Source organism: Crocodylus porosus, unplaced genomic scaffold (genome assembly GCF_001723895.1).
Source record: "Crocodylus porosus isolate Cpor-Errol unplaced genomic scaffold, CroPor_comp1, whole genome shotgun sequence".
NCBI classification, from domain to species: Eukaryota; Metazoa; Chordata; order Crocodylia; family Crocodylidae; genus Crocodylus; species Crocodylus porosus.
The window spans coordinates 146,881,736-146,904,162 of NW_017728906.1; the positions used below are offsets into that span (position 1 = coordinate 146,881,736).

The 22,427-nt window shown below is 39.6% G+C and overlaps 1 protein-coding gene across 1 annotated transcript in view; it reads right to left on the minus strand.

Moving 5' to 3' along the window:
• Nucleotides 1-22,427, minus strand: part of VWA8 (von Willebrand factor A domain containing 8) — a 305,200-nt gene that overhangs the window by 76,440 nt on the left and 206,333 nt on the right. The window contains exons 30-36 of the mRNA XM_019528508.1: nt 16,225-16,341; nt 14,733-14,797; nt 14,513-14,638; nt 13,352-13,461; nt 9,632-9,786; nt 7,288-7,489; nt 1,280-1,361 (exon numbers count right to left, since the gene is read on the minus strand). Of these exons, the coding sequence (XP_019384053.1) occupies nt 1,280-1,361; nt 7,288-7,489; nt 9,632-9,786; nt 13,352-13,461; nt 14,513-14,638; nt 14,733-14,797; nt 16,225-16,341 (857 nt within the window). The remainder of the gene's footprint in view (nt 1-1,279; nt 1,362-7,287; nt 7,490-9,631; nt 9,787-13,351; nt 13,462-14,512; nt 14,639-14,732; nt 14,798-16,224; nt 16,342-22,427) is intronic.

The following is a 22,427-nucleotide window of genomic DNA, read 5'->3' on the forward strand; positions in this document are numbered from 1 at the left end:
AACAGTCACAAACTCCTGCAAGACCGTTTCAGTCTGCCATCGGAGGTGGTTCAAGCACCTACATTGAACACCTTCAGGAGTAAATTGGATGCTTATCTTGCTGGGATCCTATGACCCCAGCTGACTTTCTGCCCTTTGGGCAGGGGGCTGGACTCAATGACCTCCCGAGGTCCCTTCCAGCCCTGATGTCTATGAAATCTATGAAATCTATGAAATATCACATTTCAAACATGTTCCATTCCATGGTTACAGAGAATGCGTAAGCTAGGAGACTTATTTTAAATACCTTTAATTATGATCACCAGCAAACATTCAGGAGAAAAATATGTTTTTTTATAACTGACTATACTTGTGGAAGAAATTCATTAATGTGGGCAAGACGGCAGTATGGTGATAGAGGCCGTATAAGCTCTCTTAGATACTTATATGGCTAATAATCACTAACGTAGGCATGAAACAGTACCCAATATAGTAGAAGTAAGGAACCGTTATTGTCCAGAAAGATAAATAAGGCCAGTTGTTTTTCCATGATTGACCAGATCTCTGTTGGATGAGGGACAGAAATTCTGAGCATCCAATCACTCCTTACTCTAGAGCAGTTAATTCTCAATGTTTTTAGACTTAAGGCACTCCACAAAAAATTGCTGGTTCTTAGCTTTTACGCATTTTTTTACTATTGAAAATAACAGAGAAATTATTATTTTGTTGCAAAGAACTCAGAAAGACTGAAGCAAGGCAGAATGCCTTTAACACTATGAATTTCCTATTTGAAATCCTTAGGTTCCTCTTGTGAATCATATTTTTACACATAGAAGAGCAAGTATTATATGACACACTACCACACCATTGAAAGGATCTCAAGGCACCCACCCCAGGTGCTGCAGCATCCCAGTTGAGAATCATTTATCTGGAGAGACACTAAAAGGAAAAAATAGAAGGAACAAACAGGAGAAAGGTAAAAGGAGGAGAGATTATGAAGAAAAAATGGGTGAGAAAGGGACACAAGAAAAGGGGAAAAGAGAGAGGAAACTTTAAAATATCAATGATAAACTAATAAATATTTTCCTGCTAACAGCTTGTATATAAATGCAATCTATAACAGAAAATATACTATAACAGACCGTGAAGAGTTCTGCATGTCAGAGTAAAAATTATTTTCACATCTGGTAGGTGCAAGGACTGATGGTCACGCCAAAAGATAGAATAAAATATTTGCTTTTCTAAAGTGATAATGCATAATAAATAGACTGAAGCTGTTTTAATAATGAAAAGCACATACCTGGGAATAGGGATGTATTTAAGTTTTTTTGAGTTTAGGTCTGTTATTTCCATATACCCAGCTGTTGGTGGAGGAGTGACATCTGCAAATAAATAAAAATGTTAACGAAAATATTTCATTGATGCATAATTACTACATTTGTATTTAGCAGATTAAACATTTCATTGTACAGAATGTATCAGAAAATTATACAATTTCAAAGTAAACAGGATTACAAATTGCAAGCACTGAAGTGTATTATTGTTATCATAATGAGAAATTAGAAAGCTACAATTATCGAGGAACAATGTTTATGTAGAGGATGTCAAAACGATGCACAGAATCTGATTTTAAAAATGTTAATAATGCATTATTACAATCCCTACCTCACATCTTTTACCTGTCAATTAAGATAATGCACACGTTACACCTAACAAAGCGAATGTGATAAGCATTTCAAAAGAGAGCTTAAAAATCCTGAAAATCACTAGGTGCATTTTAAGCATGTGCCAAGTGCTGTGTTAAATCATTTTTCCTCTTAGTGCCAGGCCCAGCCATCCAACAAAACACTTACTTTTGTATTTCCCCAGCAGCCGGCCATAAATAGGTGGCTAATGTATCTACCAATAATTTTGAGATGTCACCTAACGTATTTTGTATTAAACACTTCAGTTCTTTCCTCTAAGAATTCTGTGGCTGCACAGACTTTTAATAAATGGCTGAGATATTACTATGCTGTATTTTGTGGCTATAAAACATCACTGTCATTAGTAGGACAGAACTCCAAATGTTCTGCTCCAAAGACAACACTTGAGCTTAAGCATTTCCTTGTTAACTGGAGCTCTGTATTCTGTCTATTCACTAAAGCCCAGTAGAACTGTACTAATGTTCAAAGTGGCAGAAAGCAAAAGAATACACAAACATATATGTTAGCTATGACACTGCATGCTACCATACTTATAACGTATATTCTTTGTAAGATTGAAAGTTTGAGCACATAGAGGCTAGAATAAAAATCACAGAATAAAACATAAGAACACACTGGGAAAATGTGTATTTGTAGGCTACTCAGAGTATTCAAGGGTGGGCAACTGGGGCATGAGCCCTGGACAATGAGCAAAGGGGAAGAAGGGGGAAACATGGAGAGAAAGAGCCAGAATGAAGGCAGCAGGGCCTGAGGCTCTGGCCATAAGAAGTACAGGCAGTCTCTATCATGGGAGACCCTGCTGTTGTGGTGGGAGGTGTTGGTATGGTAAGCTTCCTGCCCTCTTGTACACCATTCTTTTGACTGTTAAGGGTTTTACTTGTTCGCTTGGCATATGAATGAGTGATGGTTACCATGTTAACCTTGCAGCTGTTGGCCATGCTCACAGACACCTCCCATCATAGCAATGGTTATTCCAAGCTGGATCAGAGCACAAATCCTATCTGGTTTGCTTCTAACAACATTTCAAATATTTTTTGTTGTATTTGGGAACATGCTGTTTATCTCAGTGAAAGGAAAAAATGTCAATTAGTTTATAACCTTTTTTGGATCACACCAAGGTGGGAGTGGTTGTAAACCCTAAAGAGGACAGGCTCAGAACTCAAAAATGATCCTGGTAAGTTGGAAAGTTGGTTTGAAATTGCCAACAAAAAAAATCTGTACCTAGTGAAAATAAATGCATAAAAATAAAATGAAGAATAATGGCTAGTAAGCAAACCTATAGAAAAAAACTGGGGGTTACAGTGGGTCATACATTATATATTTGGCAAGAATGCAATGCTCTTGCAAAAAAGGCAAATCTTCTTCTGGTATGAATGAACAGGAGTGCCATATGATGACAAAGGAGGTCATTATTCCTCTCTCTCTGCTCTGATGAAGCTTAGCTGGAGCATTCTGTCCAGTTCTGGACATTTTAAGAAGGATGCAGACAAACTGGACACAGTCCAGCTGAGATCAACAAGAATTATAAGAGCTTTAGAAAACTTAAGTTAGGAGGGAAGCTTGAAGGAACTGGATTTGTTTAGTTTAGAAAAGGGACTGTGAGGGGACACAATAATAGTTTTCCAATAAGTAAAAAGGTTGCTTTGTAACAACCTTGGTATGGCAACTAATTATCCTCCTTGTCTCTTGGGGAAAGGTCAAGAAAAGATCAATTTAATTTGATGCAGAGAAAAGTTAATTTGTGTATAAGGAAAAGAATTTTAATCATAAAGGTGGTGAAGCACCATGCAGACGACCTAACGGTGGCTTTGGATTCTTCTTCAATGGAGCTTTTTAACAACAGGTTTGGCAAAAATCTGTCAGAGACCACGTTGATACATTATCTAACATCAATATAAGGGGTGTGGACTGCATAACTGAGGTCTCTTCTAGCCCTACACTTCCATGTTTCTATGGATATCGTACTATTCGGCACTCTGGTTGCTGTGCTTCACGCCACATTAACCAAGAGTATATAACTGTAAGTTATTTTACATTAATATAAGGAATGGGCTAAAAGCCAAAGTCCATATTTGCTGTTGAGTAATTTTACTAATTTATCTTTGCCTTCAGAATAAATATATGAATATATTTATTTGCTGCAATAAAACACAGCCCCTTGCAAAAACGTTTGGACATGACATGTTTCCTGGGGGATAAACAGTTTTTCAATCCAAAGTAAAGCAAAAGAAGATACACAACAAACTCTATAATGGAGTAAGTCACTCCAGGGGTAAAGCTACCCCTCAGAAAGTGATGAAAATGGTACCTCATAAGTACACAGTTGTACCAGTTGTGTTTACACTCTTCTATTCAGTTTAATGAAAGGATATCTACTTGTTCAATACAATCTGGCCGTCCTTCCATTTAGTGGGCTCGTACTATAAGAGTGCCATGGTACTTGAAAGAGTTGGCTATGTGTCCATTCCTTATTACAAAATGAATTTACTACAGAGTAAAATCTAAGGTAAATTACTTTGTAGTAATGGAGTCACATGCCCATACTCCAAGTTACTCTCTTGAGACCACAGAATCCAGCTGGTAGTCTTCGGAAAAACTATTTACTTTTTTTTTTTGTTTTTCCTTAATATAGTTACTAAGAAAATGTATTTTAAAGGGAACCATTTCTTTGCTTCTTGTTACTAGAACAGCTTTGACAAAATGAATTGTACTGAATTAGTATTTGGTTGAAGTATTTGCTATTTATTAATAGAAACAGAAGCCTATATGCCAAAACCTGTTGCCATGGAAGATGGGAAAAGGAAATCTGCACACCAAATCCTAGTTTCCCTAATTTGGCTTGATACTTAGAGCAGTCTTTTTTATGCATTTCTTTTTATAACAGAAAATTTCAGCACAGAGGCCTGATGTCAGCATTTTTCAGTATTTCTTTGCATAATGCCAAGATTATATTGACTTTGAATAATTGTTCTATACAATTTCTTCAGTTTCACACAACATAATTTTGCAGAATAAATGGTATGAAAAAGGTACCTTCTGTTTCACATATAATTTAAACAAGGTGAATGGTAAGCATGTTATTTGCAAATTTAAAATAACCTAATCATATATTAGAGCTGGTTCAGTTGGTCACAACAAAAGTGTTCTAAACAGTTTGTAAAAAGCTAGTAATTCTTACAAAATTGAAGAACTAATCAAAAAATATGTACAAGTATATATAGTTATCTGCTTTTATAACAAGTTATATAAATACGAATCTTCTCAGTGCCACCACTGTATCCACTTGTACAATATCATAATGTGTTTTTCCTGTGGGGTAGGTATTTACATGTAATATCACTTTTCTTTGGGTACATGCCAATGCAAAATGGAAAACCTTTTGAAATTAAAAAATATTTTGTGAGTCTTCTCACAGCTATAATTTACTCACTGACATGCAGTTCAGCTAAGATGGATACAATTAAAATTTACTCCATCACTATTCATAGGTGTCCATAAGGGTTGGGAAGAGAAAAAAAGACACTGGCAATGATCTTAAATCAGTGCTTTTCACTTGGAAAGGTCCCAAAACTCTTTATAAACTAAATATTTACACTTTGCCTACTTCCTAAATGCAGCTGGCTGTTCAACAGTGCACAACAGAGTATATCAGCTCAGGAGAGAAAATTAATAATGCCATATTATTAACTGAAAGGGATCTCATAAGTGGGCAGAACATATGCTCCATGCTGGAATCTGCTTAGATCACTGGAGCCATGTTCTTTTTTCTGTTAAAAATGTCTCACGCTTTCCAGTGATTGTAATGATCTAGTACCGTATTTACTTGCATACCATACACTGTTTTCTTCAAAATCAGGGTGCCTCTTTTAAGTGGGGAAATTGTTTTTTCTTCACTGGCATAGAAATAGGGAGGAATAGAAGGAAGAAGACACTGTGCTATAATAATTGCCAAGATGGCTGCCACTTCTCTGTGGCTCCAGAAAGCAGAAGAGTTGGAGGCAATGCAGGGCTGCAGGCAGTGCAGCCCAGGGCACAGCCCAATCCAGCATCCCATGTAGCACAGGGCCAATCCAACACAGCAAGGGGGTCCATAGGGCAGCACCCAGGGCTGGATTATGGGGCTCAGTATACTTGACACCTGTAGTCTAGTGTTTGATAAAGGTTATGTTAATCCTCTCACAGCACCTAAGGAATTTGCAATACCTACACCTGAGCGTAGCTTGTGACTGCTTGCAGCCAGTAGCTGCATCAGTCTATAGCATTGTCATGAAGCTAGTGGTGTGGTAACAACATTTTATTATTCACAAGAATTTAGATAAAAAAATCTATTTATAGTAAAGAAATGCCAGTTTTGCTACTGTCCCTGAAGGATCTGGAGCCTAGCCTTTTGCTGTCTTGTCCAAGAAGTATGCTACCTTACCTAGGGTGCCTCCTGGGATGCCACACTTCCTGGATACCTTGTTTCCAGAAGGATTTACTCTATATGTAGTCAACCATAATTCTGAAAAAAATCTTTTTTCCTACATTCTGACAACCAAAAGAAAAGAGCATGTGTTATTTGAAGGTGTGTGGTATGTAAGAAAATATGGTGTCACCCAGTACGTGCATACAACAAAATCTTTTTACCTTAAAAAACCTCTACATGTATCTATTGTTTTAGATCTCACCTGGAAGAATATACTTACCATCTCCCATCGCTCCCAGCATAGCAAATTGATTCAATACTGACTTAGAAGAAAGCCTTTCCTTTCTGAATTATTCTGCTATTTCTTTAGTGTCTACTTTTTCTCTCAGAGACCAGCTATACAATACTGACCCAGAATGACCTTTTATAGCTTATGAGATATGACAGAATCATATTCAGACGTGGTACAGCTGCAAGCCATCTAAGCTACCACTGTGTTTTGTTTAACTTAAACATTTTAAAAGATAACTTTTTCACACCGTGAACTTTTTTTCTAGGTAACTTGATATTGCTGAACATTTTTATTCTAAAGTTTCTCTGTCTATCTAGGGCACTTTATTCTGATTAAGATAACAGGTAAATTTAAAACAGGATCACTATCCCTGAAAAGTGGATTAAGCTCATTTTGAATAAGGCATTCTTATTCCAGAATGAGTGTCTACAAAGGGAATAGTCAGGAATTAATTAGTAGTCAGTAGTTAAAAAGGAACTTTTAGTCTGAGATAACTTCCTCTCTAGACAGGTGCTAAGAGCTGGCATACCAAAAGGCATTAATAATGCCTTTTGACAATGATCTGCATTAGATATCTTCAAAGGTATTCACTGCATGATTCAACTTTGACTGGCAGACTTCTGGACAGTCTCAAGAAAAAAGCCAGAAAGACTGACATAGCAGTATGAGCTTCAGTGCCTACAGCCTGTATCTTCCCTATTCTGTGGATCATTCCACAGTACTTCCATTTATCTTAAACTTAGCAAAGTCTGTGCAGCTCCCTTATTTTCTCTCAAATCCAGCCAGGATTTCAAGTGTTTGCCTTCTGATTCTTTAAAGCACTTTATAAACTTTCAGCCTGAACAGTCTCAAATTAAATCAAAGTTGTCTCCAGTTGGTGTAGCAGAAATGTGTGAATCTCCTACCTTTTGGGTAAATCTCCTTCAAAGGCACATCTCCAGGTGGTAAAATTCTGACTGCCTGATTTGAAGCCAATAAAGCCAGGCAACTGACTTGTTTGGGAGCTCCAGTTTTCCTGAGTCCTCCATAGTAAAAGGGATCAGAAGAAGAAGCATGCCTGCTGCCCAAAGAAGAGTTTCTCCTCCAGCTGTACACCTCATTGGGAGACTGCAAGAGAGACACACACAGGACTTCAGTGAGCAAACAGACACCTCTTTAAATGAAGGTTCTCAGTGAGCTCCCGCTTTTCAGCTCATTTCAGATAAGACAGTGGATATTTCTCAAGTCACACCATCACAGGCAGAAAAGTTGGCCACCATCATCAGTAACGGAGCTTCTCCTGATAAGGAGAAAAAAGCCTTGTTAAAAAGACTTCAGGTTGGTATGAATCTTCAAATTTTATAAACAGTGGCATTTCCATTACTAAGGTGAAAACACAACACCGTATGTTTATGTCAACAGGCCATTCAACCAGGAACAGGGTTTAAAAATGGGTTTAATTTAAAAAATGGGGTTAATAAAAATGATTTCCTCAGCCTTATTATTTAACAAAGGGGATAAATGAAAACAGATATTTCAGCATGAAATTTAAAAACTGAAGTCATCAGCAGCCATTAGGTGTTCATTACATATAATCTTTTCCAACATTCAAAATACGACTAACACATGCATAACATACATATGAAATGCAAATATCTAATTATATGGCATTTTAAATGCATATCAGATAAAACTGAAAGTACACGTATTTATTTATGAAATTTACCCACTTTAGATTTCAGAATACCAGCTTTTTCTAAAATATACGTCAGTTAATAGTTACATTCTTTAAAGCATCTAAACATACTGCATGAAAAGGTACATGGAATGGTTAGATCAGTGATCCATATCATCTTGTTTCCTATTACTTTGGCTAAATCAAGATTCTTTAGAAGGAAAGTTAGGAATAATACTTCTATGGGTGAAGTTTCTTTCTAATTCTAAGTCCCCCTGGGAATACAGTGTGCAGGAAGTGTAGGACCCAGGAGACAGTACCAGCTTCCTGGTGCCAGCTGCCTCACCCAGATCGTCTCCTGGAACGCCACATTTCCTAGACACTATATGCTTCCCAGCGTATATTGCTTACTCATGTCTCAGAAGGTTAGGCCACAGTCCCTTGAAGGGGTAGTAGCGAGACTGCTAGTTCTTTACTGTAAGTAGTTAATTATATAACTTCCTGTAAGTATAGTATTGTTTCCACATTACAAGACGTATCAAGATACTATCAATAGCTCACTTGCTGCTTCAGGCACAAGTTACGGTGCTCAGCCATTAGCTAAGGCTGCGAGACGGTTAACAGAGGACCCTGCCTAGTTAGCTTGCTGGGGCACATGCAAGCGGCACCCATCTTGGCAACTACATGGCATACACAGCATCTCCAGCAACGAAAACAGCTTCCCTGCTTAATAGGCACACTCCAATTCTTGGAGGGCTGATTCTGGGGGAAAAGATGTGCTGTATGCAAAAAAAAAGTATTTATAGTGGAATCCAAACTCTCGCTTCAGTGCTAGAAAGTGAAGAGCAATAACAGAAAGTTCAATGGGTTAACAATATTATATGCTATGCTAAAAAGTATGTCTAGTTTTCAATTTTAAATTTTCAATAGGCATTTTAACTCTACCAGGCAGTTGAAATAGGGTATCCAAAATGAAATCCAGTTTTCATAGACAGGGACATCAACAATTTATGCAATGGCATTATTTTCTGATATTATTCTGTGGAATTTTTCATTATTTTTCTTAAAGCAATCTTGATTACTATTTTAATAATTGCTGTACATTGAGCAAATGCTCACATTAGACTGTCCATGATGATACCTACATCATTATCCTGAGTAGTTACACTTAATTTAAAACCCATCAAAACATATTAGTAAGACTGAACCTTCTAACTATCATTATCTGGGGTGTAGGCTGTAGCTGTGCTGGTCTAAGGACATAGGCAGACAAGGTTCTTTGGTTGAATCTGATATCTTTTATTAAACCAACTTAAATAGTTGGAAAACTATTCACCCAAAGAACCTTGTCTGCCTATAGATTGTATTTGGCCTCCTTTGTGTTGCCCAATTTCCTATCATTGCAAGGATCCTTCCAAAGATCCCACTGATATTCCTTTAAACTTTATTATCTTAACTAGGAATGCACATTCTGCAAATGTTATCCTTGTTCACTCCTTCTTTCTTAACAACAGATTAACAACTATTCATCTTAACCGGCGATGAAATAAATGTTATCAGCATTATTTCTACAATCCATTAATACTGGTATTTACCATAAGATCTGGGAAGCCAACAACAATGGTAGCATAATTATGCTCATCTGAGAGAATTCTGTTGGGAGAGCTGATCTTTTGTCCCACAGCCACACTTAGATTTTCTGAAGATAGCTGGTCACTTGATACTGCGTGTGGCACACACAATTCTGATGCTATAGAGGGGAGATTAAATGTCAGGCATCAAATCTGGATAAGCAGTTATTACTGTTCATTGTTATTCAATTACTATTGTTGTTGCTATTTGTAGTCATAATTCCATAGCAACAAAATGAGCAGCAAAAGCTTTTTTACTAGAATATATTAAATTTACATCAAGTGTTATTAAGTAGGCAAAGAAGAGAAATGTTGATACAATCTGGATTCTGAACCCTTATGCAACTAAGCATTCCACATGAAAGAGTTCTGTGCTAAAATATGGTAGTAAATGACTGTATAATTAAAGGGCAAATTTACCACTGGACAGATAACCATAAATTTGACATTTCCTAGTTTTGACTTTTTAACCTTGCAAACTCAATCATCTTCTTGTAACACAGCTTCCACATGTGCAACAGTAACAGCCTCCTACATAGTCAAGTATTACCGGCAAGGTTTCAGTCTGGAACTGTCAACAGAGTAGCATACACTGGTGCTTGAACTAATATTATCTGCCTGCAGAAGAAACATTTTTTACCAAAGGGGAGGACAGACTGCCGGAGGCATATGATGTGCTGGGGCTCTGATTAGTGGACGCAAGGCCATCCCACATGTGTGACACTCAGTTTGGGCCCATCCCACACATGTGACACTCAGTTTGGTCCAGGACTCTTGCACCCCCGCTCTCCAAGGTAGGAGAGCTCCTGCCACAGGTATTACACCAAGAATGAGTAGCAGCTCTGGACACCCTATTTTGTTTCTGGTTGGTGACTGGAAAAGCTGGTTCAGTCTCTCTCTCCACTCCAGTCAGGTGGTTGGTAGCGGTCTGGCCTCTTCTGATACCCTTGGGGGGTGTCAAAACGGACAGCTGAAGCTATGAACTTGGAAGAAGAGGAGAGTGGGAGCTCATCCCACTTCCTTATTCCCTTTCTCCCTCTGCTACAGTTGCTTTGGCAACTCCATATCATTCTCAATGTTATTGCTGCTGTTGATATTTTCGTGGCAGCACAAACCTATCCTTGGAATGTTCATCAGTCCTGGGAAACTATGAAAATTGTCATTCTACAGGTGAGAAAAAGAAACTCAATTTTTATCACTTAACATCTGAGGCATATCTGAATGGGAATACTTGGGACATAAAACAGCACCTTTTAGCTTTAGACCACAAAAGGAACATGAGCCACCAGTGGGATGCTATATCCAGCAAAGCGAACAATACTCTGTCATGCATCAACCGATGCATCACAAGGAAGATTTATGACAAGATGTCATCCTCCAGCTCTACTCAGCATTGATGAAGCAACAGCTGGAGTAGTGCATCCAGTTCCGGGTGCCACATTTCAAGAGGGATATAGAGAAGCTGGGAATAATCCAAACGAGGGCCACAAGAATGATTAGAGGTCTGGAGAACAGACCATACAAGAAGAGGCTGAAGGACATGGTGGGGGGTGGACTTGGTGGCAGCCTTTAAGTATGTAAGGGGAGAAAATCAGGGCTAGGAGAACAACTGTTCACCAAGGCACCCTAATGGAAGACTAGGAATAATGGTCATAAACTGATAGAAGATTGCTTCAGATTAGACATAAGGAAAAACTTCTTTACAGTTCATGTGTCCAAAGTATGGAACAGACTCCCCCCAAAGGTGGTACAGGCACCTTCCCTAGAGATCTTCAAAAGATGATTGGATGCACAGTTTGCTGGTGTCATCTCATCTCAGCAGTCTTTCCTGCCTTAGAACAGGGGGGCTGGACCTGATGATCTTGTGAGGTCCCTTCTAGCCCCTAACTTTTAGTTCTACTGGATTCCCTCTTGTAGGCCTCATTGGAGTATGGATTACTATAATGACTGATTAGTTCTTATACAAATCACACGTAGGCCCTGCTAACAGCTTAAACTGAAGTAGGCCCCAATAGATATGAAATTAGACATACCATAAACTTCAGAAATGCTGGAAAAGTAGCCTGTTCGTTTTAAAGACAAATAGATAGACAATGAATTGATAAGACCAGAAGAGAACACCAAAACAAAGATCAGCGTGACCTGAGAAAAAGGTGTCCCTATCTGGGAGGAAAGTTGCACTGACTGATGAAATGCAGGATGTGGATGATGCCACCTGAAGATAGTTCAGTAATTGGTGAGAACTAGGTTTTGTATAACACAAACTTAAAGTTGCTTTGATTAATGTATAAAAAGGGGTCTGGGAACACAATACCTAAATCTAAGACCCAATCAACATGGGGAAAAAAAGCTTTGTCTTAGATTTGAGTACCAAGCCAGATATGGCAGTAGCTCAGCTCCAGCTTGGCCCCCAGGCCCAGGACCAAAGCCAGGGCTGAAGAACAAGGGGCAGACACTGCAGGAGGGCAAATGGCAGGCTGGGAGAGAGATAGGAGGGGCAAGGGGTGGGGGTTTGGTCCCTTACCCCTCCTGCTGTTTTTCCCACCACAGCAATGGGGGTGGTGGTGGTGGAATTTAATATGATTTAATAATCAGATTCTATACTAATGGAAAATTATAAATTTGTTGTAATTGTCCATGTATAGAATCGCATAATAGGAGAGTCGTCTTAAATTCAAAGTCATCTTGGCTTTGGGAAAATGTGGTCCTTTGTACTGGACTTACAGGTTATATTCTTCCTGTACCATGCCTGGAAATGACACAGCAGGCACATGGTCCTAGGTATTAGTGTCTAGGCTTATTTGTAGACAATAGGCTTGGCCAAGCTTTTTGTCACACAGAAGCAAAACCTGCAGTGTCTTTCTTGTAACAATGAGGTGGTTAGGGGAAGGCCATCCAAAAAGAGGGAGCCTGATGTGACTTAACCCCTGAGTAGCACAAATACAGGCATACCTCGTTTTATTGCGCTTTGCAGATATTGCGTTTTTTACAAATTGAAGGTTTGTGGCAACCCTGCGTCGAGCAAGTCTATCGGCACCATTTTTCCATTGGTTAGCATTTTTTAGCAATAAAGTATTTTTTAATTAAGGTATGTACATTGTTTTTTTTAGACATAATGCTATTGCACACTTAATAGACTATAGTATAGTGTAAACATAACTTTTATATGCACTGGGAAACCAAAAAATTCGTGTGACTCACTTTATTGCGATATTCACTTTATTGCGGTGGTCTGGAACCGAACCCGCAATATCTCCGAGGTATGCCTGTATAGACAAATAACAATATGAGGAGAGTCCAGCCTGGGAACACTGGTGACACCCTGGAGTCCTACACCTCTCTTGAAGGAACCACAGCTTGCTGCAAACAATCAAAGTTGAGACCTCAAAGAAAAGGTTTGAAGAATGGTTTGTAAGATAGTGTCAGGCATTGCTACAAGTTCCCACGTTATATCTGACTGCCTGCCTATCTGTATAGATCTCAACATTTCTGAGATGTTTTACTCAAAATTCTAAGTTCATATTTGGAACTTGCCAGCTTTTGTAAAACATGTTACAAATCTCATGCTACAGAAGAAAAAGTCAAGCGTGAAATTACCCAGACTTCTAAAATTAAAAAGTCTTGTTTGTACAGGTGCAAACGCAGATACGATTAAAAAAAAAGATGCAGATTTGCATTTAGTACCTGCTGTTAAACCAAATCCTGTGTCAACTGGTTCGTCACTCAACACATGCAACTGACAAACTCCACTCTCTTCAGATTCCATATGCACTTGCTTGGTTAAAAGAAATTTCCTGTAAATAATATCGACTTATAGTAATTCATTATTAAAAATGGTGCAACCGCAGATGAAAATCTTTAGTTCCCTTTCATAAATAGTGGAACTACATGTACGTGTCTGCATTATCAATGTGGCTTTGCTAAAAATTAAATAAGCCCCAGCACGCACCTGTGATTAAAGTGGCCAGAGGTAGATTTGCCTTTGGTTACTATTTATACACTTTTATTTACTCTGAGAGAAAATAAAATAAAAATGATAAAGTAGAGTATTATTTGTTCCATTAGCCTGTGAAGTCAAGCAACTTGGAAACTAGATCAATTAACTACATTTTCAAAATTGCACACGCTAATATTTTAATTAAATTAATTTATGCAAATATAAACACCAGCTATGTAAAACAAGTAACCCTGTGGACTTAGATACATTTGGTGTATACTTTCAGAGGCTCATTTAATGTAGGCTCATCTTACAAATTCTCGACTCTAGACACATAAGTGCTCTTTGTGTATGGGTAAATCTGCACAATTAATCACCTGGACTTTGCAGCCAGGTACAGATATTACACTTTTACTGGTATAAGTGATCAGAAACTAGTCTATAACCATGACAGAACAGAAGTTTGGCACCCAAAACAGGTCTCTGCTTGTATATGAACAGAAGTTCAGCACATGTAGACTGGTTTAAAAACGATGCAACCCAGTCTAAGATTTGCACCCCTCACCAAAGGGCAAATGTGTGTTCTGTTTGCTACTGATCTAAGCTGTACCACTTACAGAAAACTGCATAATTTTACTTGATTTTGTGTTGGGCTTTTTGAATGTCTGTACCCAGCCTGCATGTCTAACCATTCATTCAAGCCAGTAAGTAATTCCTATGTGCACATTAGGCATCTGTGCCCACAAATACTGATATGAAGCTACAAATACTACTGAATATTTCCATTTGATATGTGTTTGGACACTGTTATAGCACAATGGGATCCTGGCCCATGACCAATGATATTAGAGACTCCTGTAATACAAACACTCAATGTTATTAATGGAAATAAACTATATTTAACTAACTGATTTGTATTGCTTTCCACCACAAGCCAACGATCTTCAGCCACTAGGAAAACAGATTTGAGATTGATAGGTAGTGAGATGGTATGAGTCTGACCCTCCAGTACATCCAGCACAGTAAGATGGTTTCTGTGAAATACAGATCAAGAAAATAAAAATTAGGCAGAGAATGCACATGACCAGATTTTATTTTTAAGTAAAAACAGACAGCATTAATTCTTACCCTCCTTCTTTGTAGAACACCAGCCAGTTTTTATGTGAAAACTCTCTGCACATTTTGTGACTGCTCTGAAACAGTTAATCAAAGAACAATTACAACTTGTTAAATCAGTCCCAATGGTCTACCCTCTACCTTAGGTTTAGTCATGCTTTTGTCTGATTAAACTGCAATATACAATACACACACCCAAGCACACTGTCATATATTTAATATACAATGAAGAATACAATATACTTGGCCAACATTATTAAAAACAAGCACCTAAATCTGTAGTCCACAAATCCATGTTTTAGCACCTAAACAAGCGGCCTGATTTTCAAGAACGCAGAACAATAAGCAGCTCCCATGGAAATCATTTCTTTTAAATAAATATCTTACCCTATTAATTTTATCTTCGGGCATCTACCCACCAAGTCCAGAGTCATATATCATAGTTACTTGAATCCAAGGTAAAGGTTTTTTTTTCTCCATTCAACACGTGGGAAAAACCCCTTGTCTTGGATTTAAATATAAGGGCAGGTGACTGCTATAGCTGCAACTATGACTGTGGCCCTGGCCCAGACTTGGGGTTGAAGCTGCAGCTGCTGCCCCCTGCCATCTTCCCCATGCCATCTCTACCCCACACCTCTGCTATGCAGGTCCCTGTCCCACTTACTTCTCATTACCTCCCCTTGGCACCTCTGTTCCCCTGCCTCCCCCTACTGCCTTTGCATCCTGCTGGCATTTACCCTCTGTAATGGAAAGTAAGTGATGGCAGGAGGTAGTGGGGGGGGAAGGTAGGTAGCAGGGGAAGCCAAGTGTGGGAGAGGGGCAAGCAGCTGGGGGAGCAGGTGCCAGCAGGTGTAGGCAGGTGTGGGAGCACAGACATAGCGGGAAGGGAAGCTGGCAGCACCTGTTGAGGGTTCATGCAGGGCAAGTGGTGGGGAGGACAGGTGGCAGGAAGCCAGAGGCAGAGGTCAGGTTGCTTGATTTGCCTTCCTACCTGTCCCCTCTATGCGCCACCCTACAACATTTGGGGGGGAACAAATTTAAGATGACCCTCCAATTATTAGATTCTAATTTTAAATGTACAGAAACTAAATTTGGGGGGGGGGGGGTCATCTTAAATTTGAAGTTGTCCTGGATTTGGGTAGAAAAAGTAATTACTTCACTTGATCTTGGCTAAAGGGGTAAATAACAGCTCACTCTATTTGTGACTCAACAGACCCCTCCAAACTTCTGTTATTTGAAACAGCCTCTTCCTTCTTGATTTACATTTGAAATATTTTTTGTAAAGAACTATGTATTCCTAGAAACATCTCTTATTTACTGTACTTGTATTCCATAAATAATGATATGTTAGGTTTGCACAAAACTAAGAATGAAAATAAAGTGATAAATGTTAGTTGGTGGATCAAGAGAGGCTATAACAGAAAATATCCTGCTATCACGTTTTAACAGCTTTGAGCAGCATGGCAAGTTGAGCATAGTTCACCGGAAAGATGCTCTTTCTCACCAGTTCTTCCTTGTTGCCCCACCAGGACATTCTCTTAGGAGCTTCTTCAGCGTCTGGTGAGAATAAAAGTCGACGAATGGTCCCATTGTTTGTATCCAGCAACAAGACTACATTACTCTGTAAACAGAAAGCAGAACTTAGTACTCAAGTCATATTATACAAGCTTATCCCATTCCCCCTGGCCGTTCAGGTCCGGGTCCACTCCCCCTGGCCATTCAGGTCCGGGGCCACTCCCCACTGCCACTTCCTCCTGCTGCAGCAGCTCCAACCCTGCTCTCCCCACCACCGCTGCGGGCCCTACCCTGTCCCATCTCCTCTGCTGTGGTGGCTGACACTGTTCCCCTCCCCCTCAGCAGACCCAACCCTATCCCATCCCCCTGCCATGGCGGATCCAACACTGTTCCTCCTCTCTCACACCCCCCCCCACAGCAGGTCTGACCCCATTTTCACTCCCCCAGCCATTCCCCACTGCAGCGGGTCAAAGCCCGGCCACCCCCCTCATGCCGTTGCTGCCATTGTCTCCAAGGAGCAGGGCCAGGGGGTGGGGCCAGCACCGCTGACCTTGCCCCCAGCTGCATCCCCTCTGTCCCTGCTGCCATGGCAGTGTGCTGAATGCTACTGAAGCACTCTGACTGGCTGCCAAAACAACCAATCAGAGTGCAGATAGAGCGTTACAGACAGACAGACTAAGGCTTTTATATATATATAGATTCATAGATGTTAGGGTTGGAAGGGACCTCAATAGATTATCCAGTCCAACCCCCTGCATAGGCAGGAAAGAGTGCTGGATTCAGATGACCCCAGCCAGATGCCTATCTAACCTCCTCCTGAAGATCCCCAGGGTAGGGGAGAGCACCACCTCCCTTGGGAGCCCATTCCAGATTTTGGCTACTCTAACTGTGAAGAAGTTCTTCCTAATGTCCAGTCTAAATCTGCTCTCTGGTAGCTTATGGCCATTATTTCTTGTAACCCCCAGGGGCGCCTTGGTGAGCAGAGCCTCACCAATTTCCTTCTGCGCCCCCATGATGAATTTATAGGCAGAACTGTCTCGTCACACTGGCCTCAATACGGACTAGGGTGGCCACTCATGCATCCCAAAATATAAGATGTCCCACTGGTGAGAGGTGGGCCCCTTAGCCACTCAGCAGTGCAAGGTGGGACCACTGCCTCTTCAGCCAATCAGCAGCAAGGGCAGGGCCACCACAAAAAGGTTCTCCCCCTCCTTGGCTGGGAACCTTGCTCCTCCTGGCTGTACACTGCTCTACCTCTAGGCACAGCCAATAGAATCATGAGGACAAATGACTGATATGTATTTCCAGCAATGAACTGAAAAACAAGACTATTGCAGTCAGTTCCTCATTTAGAAATGACAAAAGGTTTTAAAAAGGGTCATTTAAAAACAGGACAGTCTGGTATAAAACCAGGTTGGTCCATAATAAACGGACTAATGGGCACCCTACTAGAGACTGAAGGAGAGCAAAAGTCCAGTTTCACTGGCAATGGTGGATGCAGGTAATAATATTTTAAACATCCATTGTATTTTATTATATACTGAAAAAACCCAAAATGGTTTAATACTATAATGTACATTAACATTTATATGATACTTTTAAGATTATATCATATATGATATCATTTACATTATACATTTAAGGCTAATGTTAATATACCATGGCCTAATATGATTTATGTACAGAAGGTGTAAACCATCCACAGCAGGTATTTTCAGTTACCTGTAAGGAACAATGTTCTGCTTCTTCTGTCTTACTAAATGACCTGGTTTTAACTTTCATGTTTTCTAAATGTATTATTCTAGAGTGGTGGACAAACCTTCTCCAGAATAATGAAGGTTATACTGAGGTTAAAAACTGGATGAATGAAAAAGAATAAGCTAAAACGTGAAATTACTGCATGCACCCCTGGCAGTATCCCTTTAAAGATTTATTTTTAAAAGGGACTAAAAAGTTGTTCATAGTGCTGTAAACTTATGGACTTGAGAGAGCAATCAAGGACTTAAGAAAACAAATCACACAGCCAATCTTAACTGCTCTAAATTAAATTTAAAGTCTACAAAAGAACAACTTAATTAAATCTTGCATTTTGTTACTTGATGAATGTCTTGGATCAAAATCTTTGTCGTCATTCAGCAAAATGTTAGGTTTGTCAAGGACATTAGGTTGTCCAGGGATACATCTGTATGTCTAACATCTGGAGTAACGTGCAATGAATGACAAGTTTTAAAACAAAGTCTACAAAATTCTCCTACATAAAATACCAAGTCAATCTGAGTCACAGTTTTTGCTGCTTGTTGATGCCCTTTATACTTCAGGATTGTTATTTTAGGGGAATGAACTTTTCTTTTTCTGAGAGCCTTCTGCAGCTAAATATGGTAAAGCATTTAAAATATTACTAGAGATTTGCAGCATTTGGAAAATTCAGTTAGAGTTTATCAATTCTTCTAAAAAAAGAATTTGTAAATGCATGTAATATTTCAACTGTGAAATTACAGAATATGGCTCAGAAGCAAAACTGGAGGGTTTCTTTTAGATTCTGGTTTTCTGCCATATTCTATTTACCTAATTCTGCAGCAGCATTGTTGATCTGAAGAAATATATTAGCCTCCCACATGAGATAAAGAACACATATAAATCAATTACAGTCTTTCACTTAGCATTAAGTTTATGAGAGCAGTTGGCAGCATAAAAATCCTCTCTACTCCACCCCTTTTGATGTTAATGGTTTCCTGCTGTGCTAAGTGACTGATGGTATATTCTCTCTGTGTTTAATAATAGAATTTTGCGTCACTTGGGGACACATCCAAGTGCATTTTTGGCAATTCTTCAAGTGGGTTGGGAAAAGATGGTGGTGTGCAATTGCGTTATGTTTGTTCTTGACTGGGAGAAAAGTAACCTTTGGGTGACCTCACAACCCTGATGTCTGGAATTCCAAACTTTGGACAGATGTAATAACCAAATCTCAAGAGGTGGTGTTCATTTATTTTTAGTAAGTGCAAAGTTTCCCTTTCCTTACTGCTGTTTTCATTTCAGCTACTATTTTCCTCTTCAAAGTCTTGAAACCGAAATAGGCCTGTGATTTCACTTTGCTGGTAGGGGAAGCTGCTCTCCTTGCTTTTGTAGATACAGTGGAGAACAAGGGGAAGGGACAGAATTCAGCTTTGGGAGAGGAAAGAAATAACCATTTCAGGATTTAACTTGCAACTGTTTCCTCATTTCTAATTATCTGTGTTGCTCAAAACCAAGTTTCTCCTCATTTAGCCTTTAAACCCATAGTCAGTTTTGTGCTCTGATATACCTCCCACCCACATATACAATTCTCACCAGTTTATTTTTTTTTACTTGTCGCTTAGGCCTGCATCCCCTCCAAACATTATATAATCATGAATACATAAACTTCCCTCTCCTGTTCAGTTCCAGTTATGCTCTTTGGCCTTTGTCAAGTTTTCTTCTCTCTACAGTGTCAGCTTCAAATGCCTCCTTTCTCCCAGGCAGCCTCTTTTAGCAAGTCTCCATACAGACCTATTCATTAGCTGACAAGCATTTAGCAACCCTGTAATTGTATATCAGGCAGAACAAAAAGGTAGAGGTAGAAAGGAATGCATTGCTCTTTAGATTCAGGTGAAAGGAGTCTATGCGGCGCATCTGTAGGTTCTGGCTTCTAACCTGGCTGACCTCCCCATCAGGGAAAAAGTGTAAAACGGATATCATGGTAGTTATCATAATGCAGGCTTCTGGACAAAGGCTACAAAGACAAATTGAAAATTTCAATGTTTGATCTTGCAAACAATGCAATTTTAAAGCAGCTTTATCTTTGCTCTTCCTTTTAAGATAAAGTGTAAAGATCTTGCTACATTTCTACCTTTTAGAATAATCATTGCATTTTTATGGAGGCAAGGATTCTATGTAGGTCAAACATCATCTTAAAAAAGGGACAAGTTAGATACCACATAGAAAAAAATAGATGTTTCCAACTCAGCTGGGCCTGACGAACTCCACCCCAGAGTATTTATCTTGCTTTAGTGAGTTCCTTAAGAGTCATTGAAAATTATTTTTGAGAACCTGCAAAAGGGCAAACACAATGCCCATCTTGAAAAAGGAGAATGCATAGAATTATGGACCTGGAAAGATACTGGAACAAATGGTCAAAACCTGTTTGTAAGCACCTAGAAGAGGTAACCAGCTGACAGGGATTTGTTAAGAATAAGCCATGTCAAACCAAGGTAATATCCTTTTATGCTGGGTTATTAGGCCTTTTGAATAGGGGAGAATGGGTAAATGTGATACACCTTGCCTTTACTAAGGCTTTTGACACTGTCTTACACAGCATCCTCTTACACAGACTAAGAAAATCTGGCCACCAGGAAGCTACTGTAAGGCAGGTACACACCTGACTGGAAAAATATACTAAAAAAGTATATTGGAAGGAGGTATCCTCTGCAGGGATCCTGGGTCTGGTATTATTCACATTATTTCAGTGAGTTGGCTAATGAGATTTAGAGAACTTTTATTAAATTTGAAACAATACCAAACTGGGAAGGGTGACTCTTACTGAGAAGGATGGGATTATAATTCAAAATGATTTTGACAAATTGGAGAGGTAAAACTGGAGGATGAAATTCAACAAGGACAAATAGCAGTAAGGATTTTTTCCCCCTCATTAAGGTTTTGTTAGCTTTTTTCCTTTCCCCTGAAGCACTGGACACTGGGAGCTCTGACTGGGGTGCTGGTGCTCCACTGCACTTCGAAACCTCACAGGAACCTGGTTCTTCCGGTTCTGCTTCTGGTTAAACCAACTGTCAAATATGGGGTCAGGAAGGACTTTTCCATGCAAGTTTAAATTTGTAACGACTGTGGGGATTTTTCTTTCCTCTACAGCATGAAACAGAGCCCTCTTTCTAGGATTCTCTGAGTATATTAACCAACTGCCTGTTATGAGAGTAATGCCCTCATAACTTTGGCCTTTTATATGTGATTTTCTGTGGGATCTTGTTCTTTCTGGTTTTGTACCTCATAGTTGCATATAAGATTTTGACATGGATGACTTTTAAGAATCCTTGGGTAAACCAATACCTGAAAATTCTGGAGACAGGATTTGATGGCCCTGAAGGCCTCAGTGTTAGAGTAGTAACGAAGTTTCTTCCTGAGCTCTTATCTAAATCTGCTTTGCTGCAATTTCTAACCATTTCTTTGTGCTGTGTCCTCTGCAAGACAATTCTTCTCCCTCTTCTTTATGGCAGCCTCTTAAATACTTGAAAAGTATTGTCATGTCCTCTCTTACTTTCCTTTCCTCCACGTTAAACATACCTAGCTAAATATACCTGTCCTTACACAGCTTGTCTTCCAATCCCTTTATCATTTTTGTAACTTGCCTCTGGGCCCTCTCCAACTTCTCTACATCCTTCTTAAAACGTGGAGCCAAGAACTGTACACCATACTCTAACCAGCATCAGGTGGACTAGTACTGTTACATCCTGGATCTAATACCTAATACTCCTATTCATGCAGTTCAGAACTACATTTCTTTTTCTGGTAGTGTTAAAGTGATGCTGTTCCCATGATGGTCCAGGAAATAAGCGAGAGGCAACAATTCTTGTGGATGATGTCTTTCTTCTTTGGTTGGGTTACACAGTTGGTCCAATAAAAGATATCACCCAGCAGCATCAACAAGCAGGACAACAGGTGACATATGCTTCAGTCATTGAAACGGATAAGCTAATCTGCTTCATTTGGTAATGTCTGTTTCTACCATAAGACTTAAATGCAGTGGCCAAAAGCACTATCATGAACTCACTTCTCTATACAGCTGAAGTCCCGTGCTCAGTACTCTGCAGTCCTTCCCCATACGTAAACCATTACAAACCTACCACTGATATTTAGGTGGAAACTGTAGAGCACCTCACAGGCTTCTAGTGGAGGAGTTAAGACTGAAAGGAGTATAAAAAAGGGGGAAGGAGGTGGAACATACCCACCACTCAACCCAGAGGCCATCCAGAAGAATGGGACTCTTCCTTCTCTTTCCACAGGGAATAGTTTCATAGTTTCATAGTTTGTAGGGTCGGAAGGGACCTGAGCAGATCATCTAGTCCGACCCCCTGCAATGGCAGGAAAGAATACTGGGGTCAAATGATCCCAGCAAGGTGTTCATCTAACCTCCCCTTAAACACCCCCAGGGTAGAAGCCTGCACC